At 37.5% G+C, this 21,339-nt stretch overlaps 1 protein-coding gene across 1 annotated transcript in view; it reads left to right on the plus strand.

Moving 5' to 3' along the window:
• RYR2 (ryanodine receptor 2) overlaps positions 1 to 21,339 on the plus strand; it is a 717,900-nt gene that overhangs the window by 582,822 nt on the left and 113,739 nt on the right. Inside the window, exons 75-79 of the mRNA XM_084622892.1 lie at positions 4,285 to 4,397; positions 5,872 to 5,968; positions 14,079 to 14,182; positions 14,919 to 14,970; positions 15,118 to 15,171. Of these exons, the coding sequence (XP_084479018.1) occupies positions 4,285 to 4,397; positions 5,872 to 5,968; positions 14,079 to 14,182; positions 14,919 to 14,970; positions 15,118 to 15,171 (420 nt within the window). The remainder of the gene's footprint in view (positions 1 to 4,284; positions 4,398 to 5,871; positions 5,969 to 14,078; positions 14,183 to 14,918; positions 14,971 to 15,117; positions 15,172 to 21,339) is intronic.

Consider the following 21,339-nt stretch of genomic DNA (forward strand, 5'->3'; position numbering starts at 1 on the left):
TTCAGATCATACCCTGCTAATGCATTTTTAGGATGCTTCTGTGATTAGTCATTAGCTGGAGAAGAGTGCAGTAGCACCACCAGGGAGGAGGAAACTGCTCCTTCCCAGGGAGGAAGCTGGCTCCTGGTACTTCTGAGAATAGGACAAGAAGAAAAAAACTTTAATTAATTGTAGCAAAGACAGTTTAGGTTGGGCATTAGAAAAAACTTCCTAACTGTAAGAGTAGGTAAGCACTGGAACAAATTGCTTAGGGAGGTTGTGGCATTTCCATCATTAAAGGTTTATAAAAACAGGTTAGACAAACGCATGTCAGTGATGGTTTAGATGAGTGGTTCTCAAAGACGGTCTGCCGCTTGTTCAGGGAAAGCTCCTGGTGGGCCGGACCGGTTTGTTTACCTGCCGCGTCCGCAGGTTTGGCCGATCGCGGCTCCCACTGGCTGCGGTTCGCCGCTCCAGGCCAGTGGGGGCTGCGGAAAGGGCGGCCAGCACGTTCCTTGGCATGCACCGCTTCCCACCCCCCTCCATTGGTCTGGAGCAGCGAACCGCGGTCAGTGGGAGCCGTGATCGGCCGAACCTGCGGACGCAGTAGGTAAACAAACCAATCCAGCCCACCAGGGGCTTTCCCTGAACAAGTGGCGGACCGGCTTTGCGAACCACTGGTTTAGATAATACTTAGTCCTCACTTAGTGCAAGGGACTGGACTAGATGAGCTGTTGAGGTCCCTTCCAGTCCTACATTTCTATGATTCTATGATCTTTTACATCTGTTAAGAAGTGTTTTATAATTCTCATCATTAAAATCCTCTGATCTTGTTATTTTTTCTGTTAGTGATATATTTCTTAAGTTGACATGCAATTAAAATATGTCTGTTTCTGGTTTCAGTTTTATTATTATTATGTTTAATAGCAACATATATTAGGGCACTACTTGCATTTTTTTTAGATCCCAGGAATAGGGTTATATTAGAAAAAAATACCTTTGAAAAAAGGAAAAATACCTGTAATATTTGTTCTCAGAAGTTATTGTAGTTATTATACTGGGTGCCAATTTACTCACCCATTTCACCCATCTATTTTCCCTGCAGTGTTGGTGATATTTATCATTACTTTCCTCAGAAAATGAGTTGACTATTAAAGGCATTTGGGACCATAGCTGTTCCTCAGTAGATACTACTTTTTGATGAGGCAGTGTAGTAGCTTTAAAATTAGAACTAGGAGAGTATTCAGTAGCTTTATTCTGAAAAATTGGACCCAAGGGTGGGAATCTTTTATAGTAACTTATCTCCTGAGATCAGAGAGGCAGCTATTAGAAACAACTACTGGTAATAGTAATTTTCTTTATTACAATGTAATTCAAAATGATGAGTTGTGATGAGTTATCTTGGTGACTTCTCATGAAAGTTTGGGAATTTTCAGCATTTCAAATTTAACCACAATAACTTTCCCTCTTTGTTTCAATAATATTTTAAAATTTTTTCAGCAAACATAATCACAGACATTTGGTTTTCTTCAAGTTCTTGTCTTCTTCCTGTGTTTAGCTGAGTTGATTGTACCCTTGGAGATTGAGCGGCATGTGCAAAGTCACACAATTCACCATTGGGATCTGCCCACCTTAGAATCCAACCAGTATTTATATTCTCTTGTTTTCTAGTATTTTGCTTTATATTATAAGTTCATGTGACCTTTTTTTATTAACATTGTAATAGATAATAAACTATAGCCCACATTCTCTAGTGAGGTCAAGCTGTGCATGGTATAGGACCCAAGAGGGACTTTTATATCTGTCCAGTCTTGACGTGGACTGGGGGTTCACTGAAGTCTCACTGTTCCTGACTGAGGCAATAGGAGTAACTGAAAATTCTAAATACGGACTCTTCACGCATTTTTCATTCACTGGATTATATTTGAGAATCTATTTCCCCCACTTAATTTACCATGCTCCGCTTAAAGTAGATATAAGTGGTAAGCTTCTCTGGTCCACTGAATGTACATTGCACAGCTCAGTCTGTACAACGTTGACTGGAACTGGCCAAAAACGTCTAGCAATGAATTCTCTCTGTTCAGGAGTTTGGTTTCATGATGCACATTAGTTAGATTTAGTATCTGTATCCATTTATGGCCTGATCCTGCAAACACTCTACTAATCAATGTGAATTCTGGTCCCACTTCAGCAAATTACTCAGGGCTTATCTACACAAACAATTAATTCATGGCCAGCTGGGGTGTGAACCTGCCTCACACTAGCTTGCTGTGGACTAACTGTCCACATGAACCCTGCTGATGCCTTTTAACAATCTGTTAATTCACTTTGATCTAGTTCTCTTTGAAACAGAAGATCAAAGCACACTAACAAACAGTTGTATTAGCAGGGTCTATGTAGACATTCCATGACAGGCTAGTGCATGGTAGATTCGTACTGCAACTTGCCAGGAACTAAATGTTTGTGTACATAAGCCCTTAAGCACAGCCTAACTTTAAACAAGTGAATAGTCCGATGGATGTCAAGAGACTAAGGAACCTTGCTGAATTGGGATTCTCTGTTACTTTAAATTTTTCTAACACTCCTACACTAAAGTAACTGTAAAACCCAAATCACATCCTGTTTTGGATCCACTGAGATCATTATTTGAGACTCTCTCTCCTTCACACCAGTAGCTGCCCTTTACCATTCAGCCCTAAAAGAAATCTGTGTATTTTTTTAAACTGATCAGTCTGCATACATCCCTGCTCTTATTTTCTAATGCATTTCTCTTTAAATTCATATTATGTTTCATTGTATGGCCTTGTGTATTTTATTCTCTTTATGTATTTCATATACATTTGCTTCCCTCATGTAAATGGGTAGTTCCATTTCTTTAATCTTGTGTGAAAAATATTAGCCATGGGAGCAATCAGTTCCATTAATTTTTATGGTACTTCGTTATAGCCCAGCAAATCCCAGTGCTTTCCAGATGTCATTATGCAGAAAGCTTTGCCTATTGCATCTGCAGGGAGGTGCCATCAGGTTTTTTTCTTTCGTGCATGTCTAATTTTTTCTATTTTTCTTACTTCCAGCAATCTTCTAAAATGCGCCAGAGATTTTTCTGTTTGGGAAGTATAGAGAGTTTTATTGTAGTTTGTAAATATATTATTAATGAGTTTCACATTGGGGTGTGCTTGGCTGAGTATTAATAGCTCTGATGGCTTCATTTTGTTTTGTGGTTCTCAGTATGAATGCAACAGAGTGATTTGTTTCATACCCTTTCTCATAACAACTTTGGTTCACTTTACTCATTCTTTTGGAAGGGGCTGTGGCCTTTAATCTGTCTTTCACTGAGATTAATTCTTCTCCACTGTGCTGTGGATGCCCTGTGATTTCTTTGCCTGTTAAATTAAGTGATTCCATTCACAGCTGCTAGGTGTGTTGTTTGTGAGTTTTATTTATTTTGAATGGGTCACTAAACTAATAAAATACTGTTTAATAACTGCTTTCCCTAAATTCAGTTTTGTATCCTTAAAAATGTTCTCATTGTCATGCATTTCAAAGTACTATAGTTTCCTTTATTATGCATGAGAGCATCAAACCTTTCATTAAGGTGACATTTAACTTCCATTGTCCTTTTTGATGATGTGAGGAGGTAGAGAAACTGAATACACTGGCGCACAGTCAAACAGCATGATGACTCTGTCTGAATTGGTGGTCCATGGGAAAAAAAATAGATTCTTGAGTAAGAATTACATAGTTTTGAGTAGAATAAAATAATTGTTTTAGGAGAAAATGTTAACTGATATGTCACAAAGAAAGCTATGTTAATTTCCAGCATTCACAGGCACAACTGAGGTGTTTTAGGTCACCCTATGTTCATCCTGACCATTCATGCTTAAGGAAGGGGATACAGGGTTATTGGGATCGATAGATAAGTTCATTACTTGTCAATGCCAGCCACAGCAAGTGTAGTTAGAGGAGTATAAACAGAGACATTTTAAACATAAGTAAAAGTAATTTCTTTTTCATTGAATTCCAGTATTACATGAGAGATGGCCTCAGTGACATACTAATCTCTAGTTCAAATGGCCTAGGGTTAGGGTAAGAGTAAAGGAGGAAAATAATGCAGAGTCCAGACGGGACATTGAATCATGTCGGTCACATAATATTTGTCTGGTCACTTGAATAATGTGTAGAAAACATTTTTGCCAGTTACTTTCTGTTATCTGTTCTCTGACTGTGCCCCGGTTAGTTTTTTATTAAAAGTCAGTCAAGGAAAAGAAGCATTGTTTACTTTTCATTGTGTAATTTGTCTACCAGGTTGAGCATCCTCAGAGGTCCAAAAAGGCAGTGTGGCACAAACTGCTGTCCAAACAGAGAAAAAGAGCAGTAGTGGCCTGCTTTAGAATGGCTCCATTGTATAATCTGCCAAGGTAAGAATGAAGTGGCAAGCTTCAAACAAAGGAAAATACACATACCAAGGTTCTATAATGTTGCTTTCTGTTTTTATCTCCGAAATGAAAATTTACAATGATTTATTACATTCTTGTCATACGTCTTTTGAAAAGAGCTGCTAAAAGTGCTAAGTGAAAAAAAGCTGATCATGATTTTCCCTTCTCTGTGAACCCTTCTGTTACATTCCTCTGGGTATAAATTTCTTTCCTATTGGTCTGCTTTTACACCCAAATGCAATGATCGAGCTCATGGCCCAAACGCAGGATTGTGTACCCTACTCCTCCTTGTGTAGCAGAAGTTCAGAATCCATGACTCGAGAAATCTCAGTGGCTGTGGAGGAAGGATTTTCCCCTAGACACATTGTTGTTTGGCCGAGTCCAGCTAAAAGTATTTCTAGAATGTGTGTGTCCATTGTACAGCATGCTACCACTGCCAAGAAATCAGTTGGCCTCTTGCCAAGCTCAGTCAGGAAAAGGGAATTCTGTATCAAGCCCAAAGGCAATGACAATTGCAGAGGCTGAGTCTGTGGTTCCGCCCCAGGGAAGGTGGCAATGGTTTGGGCTGTCACATTGGGTTGATTCTGGCCTTATGTACCTGCTTCTAAAAGGAAACTACTGTTAGATATAGGGGCTGAGACACCTTTGCCACTAATTTATTCTTACTTTTTAAAAGTGGTTCAGTGGGCTTCTGCATATGTGCATACTGGACTTGTATATTTTTGTTAATTCTGTTTCATTCTTCATTCACCCCAAACATTTGAAAATGATTGCTGAAATGAATGAGGGGATTCATAAGATTATTCTGTTGGGTATACGCCGTTGATTCAATTATAAACACAAAAAGTTTGTTTTTGCTTATTATCTTGCAAGTATCTCTGAAATAAAAACATGGTGCGAAATTCACTTTACTCTGCATTGATTTAATTTTACTTAGTTTGGAATAAATTAATTTATGATTTTGAATATGCAAGTTTAATCGTGAAAATTAAAAATACAGTTAGTTGGCCACCAGTCCAAACAAAAAGTCATCCATGGCTGCTGGTCCCAGCAGTATAGTGTTAAATGAAAATTTTACAGTCAAGATGAAACACACTAATGGAATCCCACAAGATCATCGTCGCTGAAAGGATTGCATTTCTCTATTACTATTTTTAATTGCTTCAAAAGATACTTGAATGATTAGATCTCGGAATAATTTATTGAAATTCTGATGCTAGTTTGTGTAGATGTTTTTAATGCCAGACACTTTTGAACAGGGGACATCATTGAAAATTCTAGGGCAGTCTTAATTAAACAAAGGGATATTTTTTGACAGGTCTTACCAGGAAATATTACCCCCCCTGTGCAAGTGGTTGTTGTACTAGCTGCACAATTCTCTGAATAAGATGAATTTAAATTGAGCAAAGCTTCTTCTGATAGATTAATAGTTTTGTTTTAAATATGCTTTTTTTAGGCACCGAGCTGTCAATCTCTTTCTTCAAGGTTACGAAAAGTCTTGGATTGAAACAGAAGAGCATTACTTTGAAGATAAACTGATAGAAGATTTAGCAGTATGTTCTGGGTGCAGGGATAATGGGATTGTAGATTATATTTATTGATAATCATGTGTAATGAACAGACAGGAATTTAAGGGAAAAGAACAAAATATAAAACCAGGGTATTAGGATTGGCCCCGACCAGACCTTGCCTTAGGAGCACCCACAGAAGTTGCTTAGGGAAAGGAAATCTATTAGGGAGGGAGAGCTTGAGCCCTGCAGAAAAGGCCATGGTTCCTACTCCAAACCCGTCAGATCCTGGGAGCCATCGGCAAATAGGCTCTGTATTCTTGTCCACTGCTGAGCCTCCTCCCACTCTGTAGGGCCTGGGTGAAGGGCACCAGTCCTGAGGAGATGGCTCAGCCCCATCTTTCACACTGAGGGCCCAATGCAGTGCACACTGAAGTCAGGTATGAGTCGTAACATTTTGTGAAGGGTCCCCTCTATATACACAAAGGTAAGGGAGGAAAACTGAGCTGCTATTATTAAGAAATAAAATGTTTAATTTAATTTTAACTGTTTTGAGTTTATGCTGAGAGAGACTGTGAACTGTTTTGAAAGCAGACAAAGATTGAAACAGAAGAGGGAATACGATCAGTAAATTGCCAAACTGTAAATGAGATTTCTACTAGTAGTAGGCAGGAAAATTGTTTTTTGCCTAAGTTTTAAAAACTAGTTAGTTTTGTTGAAGTCAGTTTTCTGTAGATCCCTTTTTGTGCAATGCATTACATTGTCAGCGTAAAATAAAATGTTCCTGATTAGGTTAGAATTGCAATTCACTGGACAGTGGTTATAAAAACAAGAAAATATTTAACAATGTTCTTGCTTGTCTACAATAATTGTTTACAACAGGCTATTTAAAAATAATCAGTTCAGAATCTAGCTTTCAGCAACTTTATAACAACAAATTAAATTTCTCCACTTTTTGTAATATAGTCATAAGATAACATACAGTTGAAAAGCATATTTTAACAATGATTTTTGTAGATATTGTCTTTAATAGCTTTGAGCAATTCCGAAGATTTCTGAAGATTATCCAGAATTTGAGAAACAGAATATTGCAGAAGTATTGTTAAAAAGAGAAATGAATAGAATAATATAATAAGATATTAACCCCAAAAAAGCCTTAATTTATTACGTGATTAACTATGATTTTGTGAGGATTAGACAGCCAGTCTATTCAGAGTCTAAACACATATAACCTCCTGTGCTCAAGTATCACAAATTTAACACTTTAATGTCAGGCATTTCTCTTTCCCTATTTTTTTTTATTGGTAGGATCTATTGTGGTTATGAGAAGCTGGAAAATGACATAAACTAAAGAAAAGGAGTACTTATGACACCTTCGAGACTAACAGATTTATTTGAGCATAAGCTTTTGTGAGCTACAGCTCTCTAATGCATCCGATGAAGTGAGTTGTAGCTCACAAAAGCGGATTTAAACTTGGAGAGTGGTCAGTTTGGATGAGCTATTACCAGCAGGAGAGTGAGTTTGTGTGTGTATGAGGGTGGAGGGGATGTGAGAAAACCTGGATTTGTGCTGGAAATGGCCCACCTTAATTATGCACATTGTAGGGAGAATGGTCACTTTGGATGAGCTATTACCAGCAGGATAGTGAGTTTGTGTGTGTGGTTTTTGGGAGGGGGGTGAGGGGGTGAGAGAACCTGGATTTGTGCAGGAAATGGCCCAACTTTATTATCATGCACATTGTGTAAAGAGTTGTCACTTTGGATGGGCTATCACCAGCAGGAGAGTGAATTTGTGTGGGGGGGTGGAGGGTGAGAAAACCTGGATTTGTGCTGGAAATGGCCCACCTGATGATCACTTTAGATAAGCTATTACCAGCAGGACAGTGGGGTGGGAGGAGGTATTTTTTCATATTCTCTGTGTATAAATAAAGTCTGCTGCAGTTTCCACGGCATGCATCCGATGAAGTGAGCTGTAGCTCACGAAAGCTCATGCTCAAATAAATTGGTTAGTCTCTAAGGTGCCACAAGTACTCCTTTTCTTTTTGCGAATACAGACTAACACGGCTGTTACTCTGAAACCTGTCAAATAAATTTGTTAGTCTCGAAGGTGCCACAAGTCCTCCTTTTCTTTTTGCGGATACAGACTAACATGGCTGGTATTCTGAAACCTGTCATAAACTAAAGCGTAGAAGATGTTAGAGTGATTAGAACATAATTAGACCCTTCTCCATGCATAACTGGTCCTTGCTTCCTCCACCTATGCATAATGTTGGGCCTTTTCTCCCTTGTGTGTATAGTGTTCCGTGACTTGACTGTCTATTTTGGCCTCATGCTGTTAGTTATATTCCCTAGACAGATGAGAGCACAGAAGAGTTTGAAAAAATCTTTTTATTACAGATATAACTCTTAATAAATTCACATACACAAAGAGGGTAATGCATTTAATAGCAGCTAGTGCCTCTTTAAAATGATTACAAATGGAAACCTCTAGAAAGAACACTTAAGGAATTGTTCCTGATCTTTGGAAGTAAACAATGGATAAATTATTGTAGTTGTTTTTCGCAATACACACAGCCTAACTGCAGACTGCTCAACTTCTGAACTACTGAACATGCTGTGCCCTGACATCCACTGTTCCTGCAAAATCTTTAAAACTCAAATCCACTTATGTGCAACTAAGCTTGCATCCAGGAGAGAGCACAGAAGCACATCTTCTTGGGTGGGGGAGGGGGCTCCTGCTGCAACATTCATTCACTGACCAAGAGAAAGACTGGAAATAGACACCCCCTGGTGATATTTATTTCATGTACGAGTTTATTTCTATGATATCCACCCCCATGTATTTTCAAAAATTAAAAAAGCAGGGCAAAATGGCCTGGAGAATAGAAGGGGAAAGAAAAAATAACTGTAAGGGCTTGGAAAAAGAAAACACAAAATGTTCATAGATGAATTAACCAAAATATATAACAGAAAGTCTTTACACTCACCCTTGCTGTCAGAACTACTTTGTGACCCCAGAGACATTCCCCAAAATTGCAAGAAGTGACAGTTTTGTGGCAGCAGTGTGTGGGTGTGTATGCAGACATCTGGTACAGTAACTAACTTAAAATAACATGAAAGGCTCTCTCTTCACTATCTAGCCACCTTTCCTCCTCATCTCAGCATGATATGTGTGTATGTTCTGGGAAGATCAAAATAAACTCTGTGCCAGCAGATGGCTAGAAGGCTCACACCAGTATGCCTTTTGGGGAACACAAAGCAGATTGGCTCCTGCAGTGCCCTTTAATAGAGGGCAGCATGCATTCCATCCATGCCAGCTCCTTTCTGCTGGCTGGTGTAGGAGGAGGAAGGAACTGCTGAAGTTAGCACCGTAAATTACAATACAGTCTCCCAATCTTAGAAGCTCCTTGCAGGCTCAGGCACCCTGTTCACATGCAGAAGGCCAGCCAAGGGTGTCAGACACTTGCTATAAAAACCAAAGTAATCTGGAAAATTTCTCATGAAAGGAAATCAGTATTTCTACTTTATTTCCTCCAATAATAGAAATGGAATTCACCTTTTCTTGCCCCTTATTCCCTGGCTTCTTAAAATTCCACGGATGGGCCAACATTTTGCTGTTCAAATTGTGATTATTCCAGTCTGACAGAGTTGCCACAACTGCTAAACCCAAAAGAAAAGCACAGCCCTACATTGAAAGGATGACACTAGCAATTTGGCCACAGCTGCATTTTCTCCTCTTGTGAATGTTTCAACATTGTCACATTTTAATGTATGAGGTAATGATATCAGCATCAATACATTTCAGGGTGCCGCTCCCTTCACAAAGAGAAGGACAATGTTGGTTTCAGCCTGAAGTCTCTCACCAGGGTCACGCTGTAGCAAGGAAAAGTTTACTTTTATTGAAAAGTATCACAAAAATAAATTATGAGATTTTGAATTTATTTTTTAACATTTTGACTGTGGTGCCCTACTACAAATGGGGGTTTATCTGAAATTAAATCAGATGGCATACCATGCCCTCCTTTTTTTAATTTACTGTTACAAAAAACACTGTTCCTATATTTAATAAAAAGACACAGATCATATATGCACCTGTGTTTATATGGATACACTAGATATTATATGACTTCTGGCAATAAACTATGTTGAGGAACTATTACTGAGTGCAGTTATTTAACAGGAATGATACTGAATCAATTAATGTTAGTGTAACTCAACTTATATTATGTGGCACTTCAATATTTAGAAATACTATAATTTACAATGTTCCCAATTAATTTTTTCATAGATTCATACATTTCAAGGCCAGAAAGGACCACTGTGAACATCTAGTCTGAAATCCTATATAACACAGGCCATAGAACTTCCCTAAAATAATGCCTAGAGTATTTGTTTTGCCCACTTTTGTTAAGTTTGTACAGGTAGTGAATTTTAGATTTAAATAAATATAAATCAAAACTTTATTAATTAATACATTGAAAATTAAGAACCCTTGCATTCCAGAAACACCAGAAAATCCATTTGTTCTTGTTGCCATGCTACAGTATAATAATGCAATGAATTCCACTTAACACAGTCATTGGTAAATTTGATCCTACATTTAATTTGTAGTAGGCCTTTGAAATCCAATATCGTGGATTAAAAAATGAATATAACTTCCATTCTTTAGCTTGATCAGTTTTTATAACTTTAGGCAGGTATTTTGGATGATGAAATCATGGGTTATAGAAAGTTGTCATTTAATTAAAGAGAATAAAGTGCCACTATGATGATCAAATATGACTGCAGTTATAATTTGCATTATTCAGACATAATTATCTATTGTAAGCACTGATTTGTATTGTTAAACGTTTGTGCACACTCCTGGTCCTGGATAATAACAATGGTGACTTATTTCACTGAAAATGGGCTAATTTAAAGGCATTATGAGACAGGCACTGCCATATTTGACGAGGTAGGAACCAAACCCACATCCAGTAAGTACTTGGTACAGTTGAATGGGGGGCGAGTTGTGAATGAGCCATTTGTAGCTCACTGATAATTGGCCCAGTTCAATACTGATCCAATCACTCACACAATTTAGAGCAGTATTTGGTCTGCTCTAAACTACACCTGCTAGCTATTGCCCAAATGACTGGTAAACTAGCTGGGGATAACAGGAATGCAGCAGCACCCTAGCCGCAACCTCAATACCAGAAGGGCTAGAAGTGGATAGCCTAGAAGCCATCTCTGTGCCATACGAGTATGGAATCCACAGCTAGCCGTCAAAGCTGGCTTTCCAGCTCCTCTGCGAAGAGACTGGAGCAGATCAGATAATCTCACCCATGATCTTTTAATATTTCAATTTACTCATCTGTAAAACGAATAATGAGGATGACAAAGAAGCAGTGAGGATACGTTTATGAATGCGCATAAGTACTTTGAGTTTCTTGGAGTGAAAATTGACAATTGTTGTTTGTGAATTTAATATGGTGTCCTTTTTCAGGCTTAGCTGCCTTTTCCTGACAGGGTGATTTCCTTAGTCCTTATAATGGAAAGTCACCTGGTATTTTGCCTGAGTAAGATCTTCAGGAACAAATTCACAAAGCAGTTTAGATCTTACATCTCTCTTCCTTTTAGAAAAATAGAATTATCTGTGGGAATTTACAAAGTGTACTCTCTTTTTAAAAGCAATTTGGTGAAGTGAAGACTTATACTGCGTGTTCATCTTTTTAATAAAGTTATAGAAAATATAGCTACTAGTAACTCACTATATTATTATATGAGAAAAATCTCTCTGAGTGAAATTCACCTTTGTGTGTAGGACCAGCACCTATTTTGAGGTCTTAAGTGGTCTCAAGTGATCCTTAAGCTCTTGCTGAAATTCTGCATAGGTGAATTTCAGCTTTAATTTGTAAGTATGGGAAAGTCCCCATTTTCTTTGAAAAGTCAAAAATGAACAACTGATTCCTTGTGAGTAACTATGAAATACTTTCTAATTACATTTAAATTGCTTATGTATCCTGTGTGTTCTTTGTGACTAAAGACATTTTAAAACTGGATCAGTGTTTGTTTTAAAAATAAGAATGGTTACTATTCCTTATTCCCCAACTGAATTCATGCTTCACAGTCAGAAAGAGAGGATTATACATTTATCGAAGGAATAAGGATTTGAAACCATTAGGAAAGAGATAATAAGACAGAAAATATCATAATCATATGATATCATAATGCCATTATATAAATCTACACCTTAAATATGTGTGCAGTTCTGATTGCCCCATCTCAGAATACAATATTAGAATTTGAAAAGGTACAGAGAAGGACAATAAAAACATTTAAGGATATGAAACTGCTTCCGTGTGAGGAGAAAGTAAACAGATTGGGACTATTCAGCTTGAAAAGAGACACAACTAAGGGTGGATATGATAGAGGTCTATAAATTCATGAATGGTGTGGAGAAAGTGAATAAGGAAGTGTTATTTACTACTTCACATAACACAAGAACCAGGATAACCCAATGAAATTAATAAGCAGCAGGTTTAAAACAAGCAAAAAGAAGTACTTCTTCACACATTGTACAGTCAACCTGTGGAACTCATTTCTGGGGATGTTGTAAAAGCCAAAAGTATAATGGGGTTCAAAAAAGATTTACATAAGTTCTTATAAATCTCAGGAGTAGATTAATTATCAGCAGATACCCTCAATAATAAAGACCAAAGGAAGGGAAATGTGAAAGTGTTCATATATAATCAAAGTTGTTCAAAATAGAATTTGCTCTGTTCTGCCCCAATGTGCTACTCACTTCTCTTTGACTTCAATGGGAGTTGCACGTGTATATCTCAGAGTAAAATAGGGTTCCAGTGTATTTTCCTTGAGGATTTCTTTCCTGAAGTTTAAAGCAGGGATTCCCAAACTTTTTCATAATGTGTGCCACTTAACAGAGAGACAATCTTTTGAACACTAATCTCCTTGCAATCATCATATGGCCAACCCCCTCCTATTGTGATCAAATAACATGCCTGTGGCAACAATTGTTGACTTGGAATATTAATCTCAGCTATGCATTGGGCATATTTTTATCTGTAATTTAATGTATTTGAGCAGGTGGAAACAAGGAGGATCCAGCACTATGTGCTTAGGCAGTTCTCCTTGAACCACCACCAAGTGTTCTCTGGAACACTGATGGTCAACATATTACAGTTTTGGGGACCCCTGGTTTGCAGACTGAAACTATCTGAAGTACTATGCTGGCAAATTGAAAGTTGGCTTTCTACTAATTCATGGAGGGCCATAAAACCAGGTTAAATATTATGCTTTGAAGATACTTTCAAATCCAAACCTTCAGGGGCTGCTCTGGTAACTGCCACTTTATTAATAATTGTTAAAAGAAAAGTCAGCCCTAGAGGAGTGTAAACCTAAAAGAAAAAATTACCAACCAGACAAAGATGCCCTTTTCTAAGCATGTAAAAACTTGGGCCAATGTAGAGCTTTAAAGCGAGGAGAAGAAAAATCTACATTAACAGTAAGAATGTGGACTAGTCAAAGGATCCACCATTGCCAACTTGAAGAGTGTTATTGGTAGACATGAAATCACCCATCTTAAAATGATGGGGAGGCCTGCAAGTTTGGGTTACAGCCCCTCCCCCACTGCACAATGCATCAGGCTCTTTAGGGAGCAAGAAGCAGCATGGTTGGCAGGTCACAATAATCACCATAAAGTAGTAGGAACAAGGAAAAATTCTTCACTCTGCTGAGGCAGGCGGTTACAGTAAGGTAGAGCAGATAGTTAGTGCCTTGTCAGCCTTAGGGTGGTAGCCCATACTGTGTTCAGGCTACCCCCCAACTTAATCCTGAAAACAGCAGTGGCAGGGTTTGGGGTGGTATCCAGGAAAGGGGGGGGTAGCTTTTATGAGGAATGGGGTGATCCAGGGCTGTGGACTTTCATGGTTTGAGTGTGTTCAGGATCCTAGCCTACCCGTTCCCAAAGGTACTCCATGGAGCTGGACTTTTAAATCCTCGCTATCTAGGACAGGTTCAGTTCATGTATTCAAAGAGCCCAAATGATATGTATTATTATAGTATATCTAATACGACTTTCACAGTCTGACAGATTTCACAACAAATAACTTAGAATGCACATATTTTTTTCTATTCCAATTTTCTTTCTCCACAGAAACCTGGAGCGGAGCCACCAGAGGAGGATGAAGGCATTAAAAGAGTTGATCCGCTGCATCAGCTTATTCTGCTTTTCAGTCGAACAGCCTTAACTGAAAAATGGTAATGTTGGTGTTAGGGGCTGTGAAATTTTTGCAAAATTTCTAGCTGCTTCCATTTTTTAAATTGCATCTCTTTGCCATGCAATATGTCACATATTCAAAGTGCTAAGCAAGCACTGACAGATTTGCATGTGACCGCACATGTGAGACCTGATTCTTTATTATATTGCCAGAGAGGCCTTACCATAACTGAGAAGCGGGTACATAGAATTTTCTGCAAACAAACAGATATGCCTACAAATGTCAATGTCACATTTATGGTTGTTGTTGAAAATCTGTCCCATGGTGTCTTCAGTAATGTCTGTATTCCACATTGAAAGGGATACCCACAGCTTGAAAATTATGTTATCTGAAAATGCTGGATTTACAATATAGCTAGAAGTAACTCCTCACAATCCTACAACTAAAGAAGTTAGAAAAAAATTGTGTTTTCAGTTTGTTCAGCTCTATTTGTGTAGTCAATTTCACTGTTCAGCCTGTATTAGTTTATTAGTTCATTCTTTTCCTGAAAAGACCCTTATAATTAACAAGAGAGTAGAAATACCCTTATAAAAAATTAAAGGAGGTTAAAAACAAAAATCAGGACACCCTATTTAAAAGGTGTGCTCTTGGAAACTAGAATTATTTAAGAATGTTCAATTTTCTGGTCCTCTTCTGAATATTTGAGGTTTTCAATTGTTTATGGAGATGCTGTATTACATTGATGGTTACAGTGTTTCTTCCCTTCTATTCCCTAGCAAACTGGAGGAAGATTACTTGTATATGGCATATGCTGACATTATGGCAAAGGTAACTTTTTCCCCATCTTTTGCATTTACCTTTTAATAAGAGAATGTAAGGGAGATTGAAAGAGTTTTGGTGTATATCAAGCTGTGGCCATGTTTTTTTTTTAAAGCAAACTTTATTTGTGAATGTTTTGTTTTTACATGGTCTCAGAGCTGTCATGATGAAGAGGATGATGATGGTGAAGAAGAAGTGAAGAGTTTTGAAGTAAGTTTGAAGTCCTCTTTTTTGTTTCTTGTTTCATATTATACATTATTCCATAGCTTCTAACTGACATTTATGTTTCTTGCTTCATGGCTTCCTGCAACTTATTATGTAAATGAACTGCATGTCACAAGATGGATTAACAAATATGAGTAATCAGATTCATAGTAGTAAAACAGAAAGAGAAAAGATAGTGTTACATAATTATATACATACAAGCACACACACACATTTTATATATATATATATATATATATATATATATATATATATAAAATTGATGAGTGAACCTTAAAAGAGTCCATTTGGACAAACATGTAACAGTTCAATTGCTATCCTGAACCACAAATCATTCTGAAACTCTGATGAGAACTGTCTGACAAGATTTTCAATGGTGACTGAGTTTGGATGGGTAAGAAATATTGAAAGAATAGTGTTTATTGCAATAATATCATATATATAGTAGCAGTAATTAGTACATTATTTGCATCTCTGTTTATAGAGCAATGACTGTTAAGAAAAGGTCAATATTTATCCACAGGTAGCATGTTATTTCCGATGTTTAGAATAGGAAATAACTGCACTAACTCAGACACTACTCTACGTTTACGGTAGATTAATGTTGACTTTGTAATCGTGATTACTATATGAGGGGGCACATGGTCTTGTGACTAAAGCACAGAAATGAGAGACAGGAGATCTGCATATGTGTTTGATCAATCACTTATCTGCAAAATATTTCTGGATATTTTTTCTTACTGCTATTTCACTTCTTGTCCTCACCCTTCCTTAAGGTCACAGGATCACAACGCAGCAAGGTAAAAAAAAAAAAAAAAAGTGTGTGTATTTGTCTGGGTCTAATTTTGTGACTTTTAGCTTTTAGATCCAACATCTTGGATAAGTTCATGTAAAAGGTCTAAAATATTTCTAACTATTTTCAGCTTTCGCATAACTTATCTTCACAGCACCCTTCATTTTGAACAAAAATGTATTCATCTTAAAACTTCAAGGATTGATTAATATGAAACTTTTTGACCCCATTAAATACAAAAAACATTTTTCCCTTCTAGGGAAAATGGAATGACCTTTGACTTATTTTTTATTTTTTTCATATTATCTTAATATTCTTGCCAATGGTACTTTTAAAAAAATGATTGCTGGCATTATTCCAAGAAATGTCAGTTTCCTTCTTTTCCAGTTATCACTCTTTAATTTCTATAGTTGAAACTGTTCTTCTTCAGATCGGAAGGGAATACTGTCATACTTTTGCTTTCTTTTAACAAGCCAACTTTGTGTGGCATCATATTAATCCAGGATTCCTCCAACAAAGTCGTCGTTCCAATGGTCACAGCCTAATATCAAGTGTGTTACCTTTTCTGCAATTTAAATTCTTTGGAGTGAATTGACACTTTTTCCGAATTCTCCACTAATTGAAAGATCTAAATATAGAATTGTAGATTAAGTGACTGTTGGTCATTTAATCTAAAATATTTGTAACATGTTCAATGAAAATGGTTGGTGGTTGTTATCTTTCATTATGGGGCACCAGGTAGAAACTCTATAGTTAGGGTTGCAATCTAAAATGAGCTTAAAATGGGGCATTTATTTCTGTTTTTCTCAAAAAGTGTGTAGCCAGGTGGTGTGCAACTTCACATAGAGTTAGTTTTTATGCTCATTGAATTTCCTACATAGGCTTTGTATGATTTCTCTTCATACATTTTTAACAGAAGACTTTGTATTTCAGCTCCAGCTGAAGTTTTTGCTTGGCAGTCTTACTTTTCATTGTTGACTGAAATCTGTTTAAAAAAACTTTGTCTATCTACAAAAAACTTGCTAGATTGGTGTGTCCAGGGTAGATCTAGAGTAAGAGGTAATTTGATTGTTGGATTTAGGGCCATTTTTAATTGCTGTTTTCCTGATAACTTCAAGTTTATGCACGGTGCATACAAATCTGATGATTGATTGGGACTAGGAATGCACATGACTGATGGTTGGGCTCCTGGCAGCAGGCACAGGACTCCAGCCACATGATGGGACTGAGAGCACATACAACCTGCTCCATCGGGAGTTATGTTTTTCTGTCAGATTTTATCTTACAGAAGAGGGAGTTTTTTGTGCAGCTGCTAATACATGAAAGTTTATTCATAGGTGCTGACAGATAAAATATACTCCATGATCAGCTGCATTTCTTCCTCCCACAAGTCTGCACGCTTTTGTCTAATCACCACTAAATAAAGCATTAAAAAAGCCCCTAGGAAACTAATACACAAAAAACATTGTGTGGAAGCAGGTGCAGTTGATACACCTACAGCATGCATGACACAAACCCACAAAAGCAAGGAAACAATAAATTCTAAAATACCCACACTCCTTTCCTGCAGGACAAGAGGAAATGTTAAGGCTTAGAAATACAGTTGTCTGATTAGGATCCCAATGTTGAATGTCGTCCACTGATTCCATGTTCTGTGGGTCTGGAAAAATAGTGACAGTACAATGTGGTTGATGTTCAACTCTCTGCAATTCCTTCTCAATCAGAACCTCAGAAGGGTCATTCTTTGACAGAGCTTTAAGTCAAGGGACATGGTCAGCCCATGTCCTGTGCAGTTTACTCTTGCTTTTTGGCATGAATAATCTATATTGGGGCCTCTGTATGAGCAGCACACAGGTCAGAATATAAACCCGCTGTAATGATGTTCAGGCCTTAGTAAGTGTCTGTCTGCACCCCAGTGCAATATTGGCATGCAGACTTCTTGCATTTGCTCCCTTGGAATTTATTTTTCATTAGTAAGATTTCGTTAATAGAATGTGAGTGATTTTTGGCCAACAGAGTAAGATGCAGAAAACTTGCCTGTTAAGGGCTGTAAAAAGGTGGGGAACTAATAGCCAAATTCTGCCTTCCCATGTTGCATGATGAACTTCCATCTACTTCAGTGTGAGCCCAGTATGTATATCTGGAGGAGAATTTGTTTCACTTGTTGATTATCTTGATAGCTGAAGGAGACATTATCCTGAGACTTTTGTATGGCATTTTAAGAAGAGGTTCTCTCTCAAATTTATTTTATGTAACTAAGGTTCATCCCATTGAAATGATCCACACATTGAATTTGATTTCTTGCCAGAGGCTTTGTATATAGAAATTAAGGTACTTAGACACCCCCAGTTGTCACTTCTATTATCTAGTCAATTTTATTTTTCTAAAATCTCTCATTTTGGTTCAGTGATTTATTCATCAGTTTTACACACATTCTAGGTACAGCCCTATTACAAATAAAGTCTGCACACACTTTATAGAGTCAAACTCGCCAAATCCCAGGGACTTGACTTTATCAACAAAGAAACTAATATCAACATAACACAAATTCCAGCTCAAGGTTCCCCTCTATGTTTAGGTGTTTCAAGGTTTTTTTCTGATGGACCTCTTTATACCAAATTCTAGAGTGAAATGGATCTGTGCAAACAACCAATATTTCCTTGAAGAAAATATAGTGTGGCAAATTTGTAATTTGTTGCAAGAGATTTGAATTTCTGAGCAAAGTTGTGTTCACTGACAGAAATGGTGAAATGTCACCCTACAAATCCTATATAAATCTAGAGCCAAAAATCTGCTACTAAATATTCACATCTTCTCTTACGGTCAAAGGGAGAATGCAGAATTTGCCATTCTGAGTCTGCATGAAACGTTTTTGAAGAGACAAATGGATACATTTGTTGCATAGCTTTATGCACAGCTTAATCCTTAAGTTGTTCTGAACGAAGGACCCCATACTGGCACTTAGAAAAAAACTCCTGAAGCCAATGGATATTTTGCCTGTATAACAAATGCAAGATCAAGCTGACAAAAAAGACCAAAAGTTTTACTCTGTCATAGCCCAATCCCCCGACCTTAGCAACATGCTGGTGGGGGCGGTGCGGGGGCGAAGGAGTACTAGAGGAGGAGATCCTTTTGTCATAGGCTAGACAGCATTAGTGGAGCTACTCCAAAGCTGATACTGAGGCCTGTTGTTGTTGCTGTTTGTCTGCTGCATGTTGTCTGGAGCAACAGATAGTGAATATGCAAAATTCACCAATCCTGACCACCTCATGTCACTGAGTGAGGGGACATGGAGTGATCCCCTGTGAAGCTGGGCTGCATGGGGCATTGGTGGTTCAAACCTTCTATATGGGCTCTCAAATCCTATACTGCAGCACTTAGGAACCAAACTGGTTCTGGCTAAGCCCTCAGTGGTCAAAGAGAAGAGGACAATTTTGCCCCTCCATGATGGTGCAAACAAACATGCCACGATAATCAAGTGATGAGTTTGGTAACTTCCTTATTTGTCCCCTAATTATTTTTAACAGAGTAGTTACGTAATTATCTTACTGAGCATATCCCAACTTGCTGAGCGTCTCCCAGCCTGGAAGGAGAGTTTGAGATATTAACCATTTCAAATTACCGCGGACTCAGATGTGCTAAATAGGTTCCCAACTTGGATTGTAAAAATCTTTTAATTTCACTGGACTGTTTTAATAATACAGATGCAAAAAACATAATTTGCAACTATTTCAAAGATGTCACTCTCCCCTTCCACCCCATGGTGTAAACAAAGAGATTAATTGAAATAATGTATAACTCTATAGGTTATTTAAAGGAATTTATCTTTTCAGTATTTTAGGAAAAAAATATTGGAACACAGAAGACATAGCTTTGCAAGCTTGCTAGCCAAGTGTGTTTCTTTTCAGAGCATGCTTGTAATCTTGTACATTCCTATCTATTTGAATAGGAATGAGTGTTTTGAGTGATCTCATTTGACCTACACTGCAAGTATAACACTGCTACAACATTGCAAACCAGTATATGGATGCAGGAAACATGAAACAAAACAATATCAATGTAAGTCTATGGGGATGAGGTTGCAATGGCATGGCAATGCTAATGTCAAAATGAAAGCAATAAAGATGTTGAGGCAAGTCTACGTGGAGACAATTCAGTCCCATTTTGCTGTAATAAGTGTGCAGTGGCAGTCTTAACTCTGAATTTCTTTGTTCCTGTAGATTTTTACCTCTGCTTTAATGCTCACTGAATTCAGAGTAGTATTTTGTTTAATATTATGTTGTCTTTGTTAAATTACAAGTATCTACACACACACACTATATATATATATGTGTGTGTGTGTGTATATATATATATAATATAGATGTAACATCGTGCAATAAAAATGTTTTCCGTTTAACTGTTCAAAATCCAGAAATGCAAACAATTAGATTGATTATGCAACCCTAATTCCGCCCTCAGGTGCATTCCTATACAACCTATAAATACATGGTCACATACTATTTCTCAAAATCTAACTATATAATATCATATAAAAATTTTCTATCAATGCATTTATTGTGGGATAGGATCAACAGAGCCAATGACACTAGTAACACACTAAGTACTGCTGGTTGATGCTTGTCAACACACATCTTAAAAACATATAACTTTTTAACACACAATAATTGGCACTGTAGTATCTTTCCTTTCTCTACTATATACAAAGAAGTATTATCTTTCTTCTGCTATTTTAGGTGCAAAATTTAAAAATTCAGGAGTAGAAAGTTCAACCCAATTTTCTTCCTTTTTCAAAATATCCTATGACCGAATGTTATTTTTCATTTTCTCCCTTCTCATCTCCTTGCAACTACCACAGATTAAGACCCAGGAAATCAAGCACGTAGGCATTCTCAGCACGCCTGGTAAAAGTAGCCATAAATGGCTTGACTAGCCACGTTTTCATTGTATCATTAATATTTGTTGAGTATCAGCATGTGTGGCAAAAAATAGAAAGGAAGACCTGGTTGTGCTCCAAGAAGCTTATAAGAATGGTCTTAGTAACCTTAAAGAGTTTTCTCCACTTTACACATATAACTCTATCTTTCCTTGCCATATACATACGGTCCTGATAACTGAATTGTTCACAAATCATATGTGTACAGTACCCAATCCCCTACCACATTTATACCGTATACAGTGCACCAGATCAAACTAAAAATCCCAAAGGAACATCTTCAAAGTTTGAGGCAGTCACCGACCCACAAATAATGCATGTACCAATATTTTGAAACTTGCATGTTTAGTGACATTCCCCACACCCCGCAGTTCTATCAAGATTTTGACATCATGGAGCGGTTGCCAATAATTTGTCTTTCTGG

This window comes from Lepidochelys olivacea (assembly GCF_965140295.1).
Source record: "Lepidochelys olivacea isolate rLepOli2 genome assembly, chromosome: 3".
Classification (NCBI taxonomy): domain Eukaryota; kingdom Metazoa; phylum Chordata; order Testudines; family Cheloniidae; genus Lepidochelys; species Lepidochelys olivacea.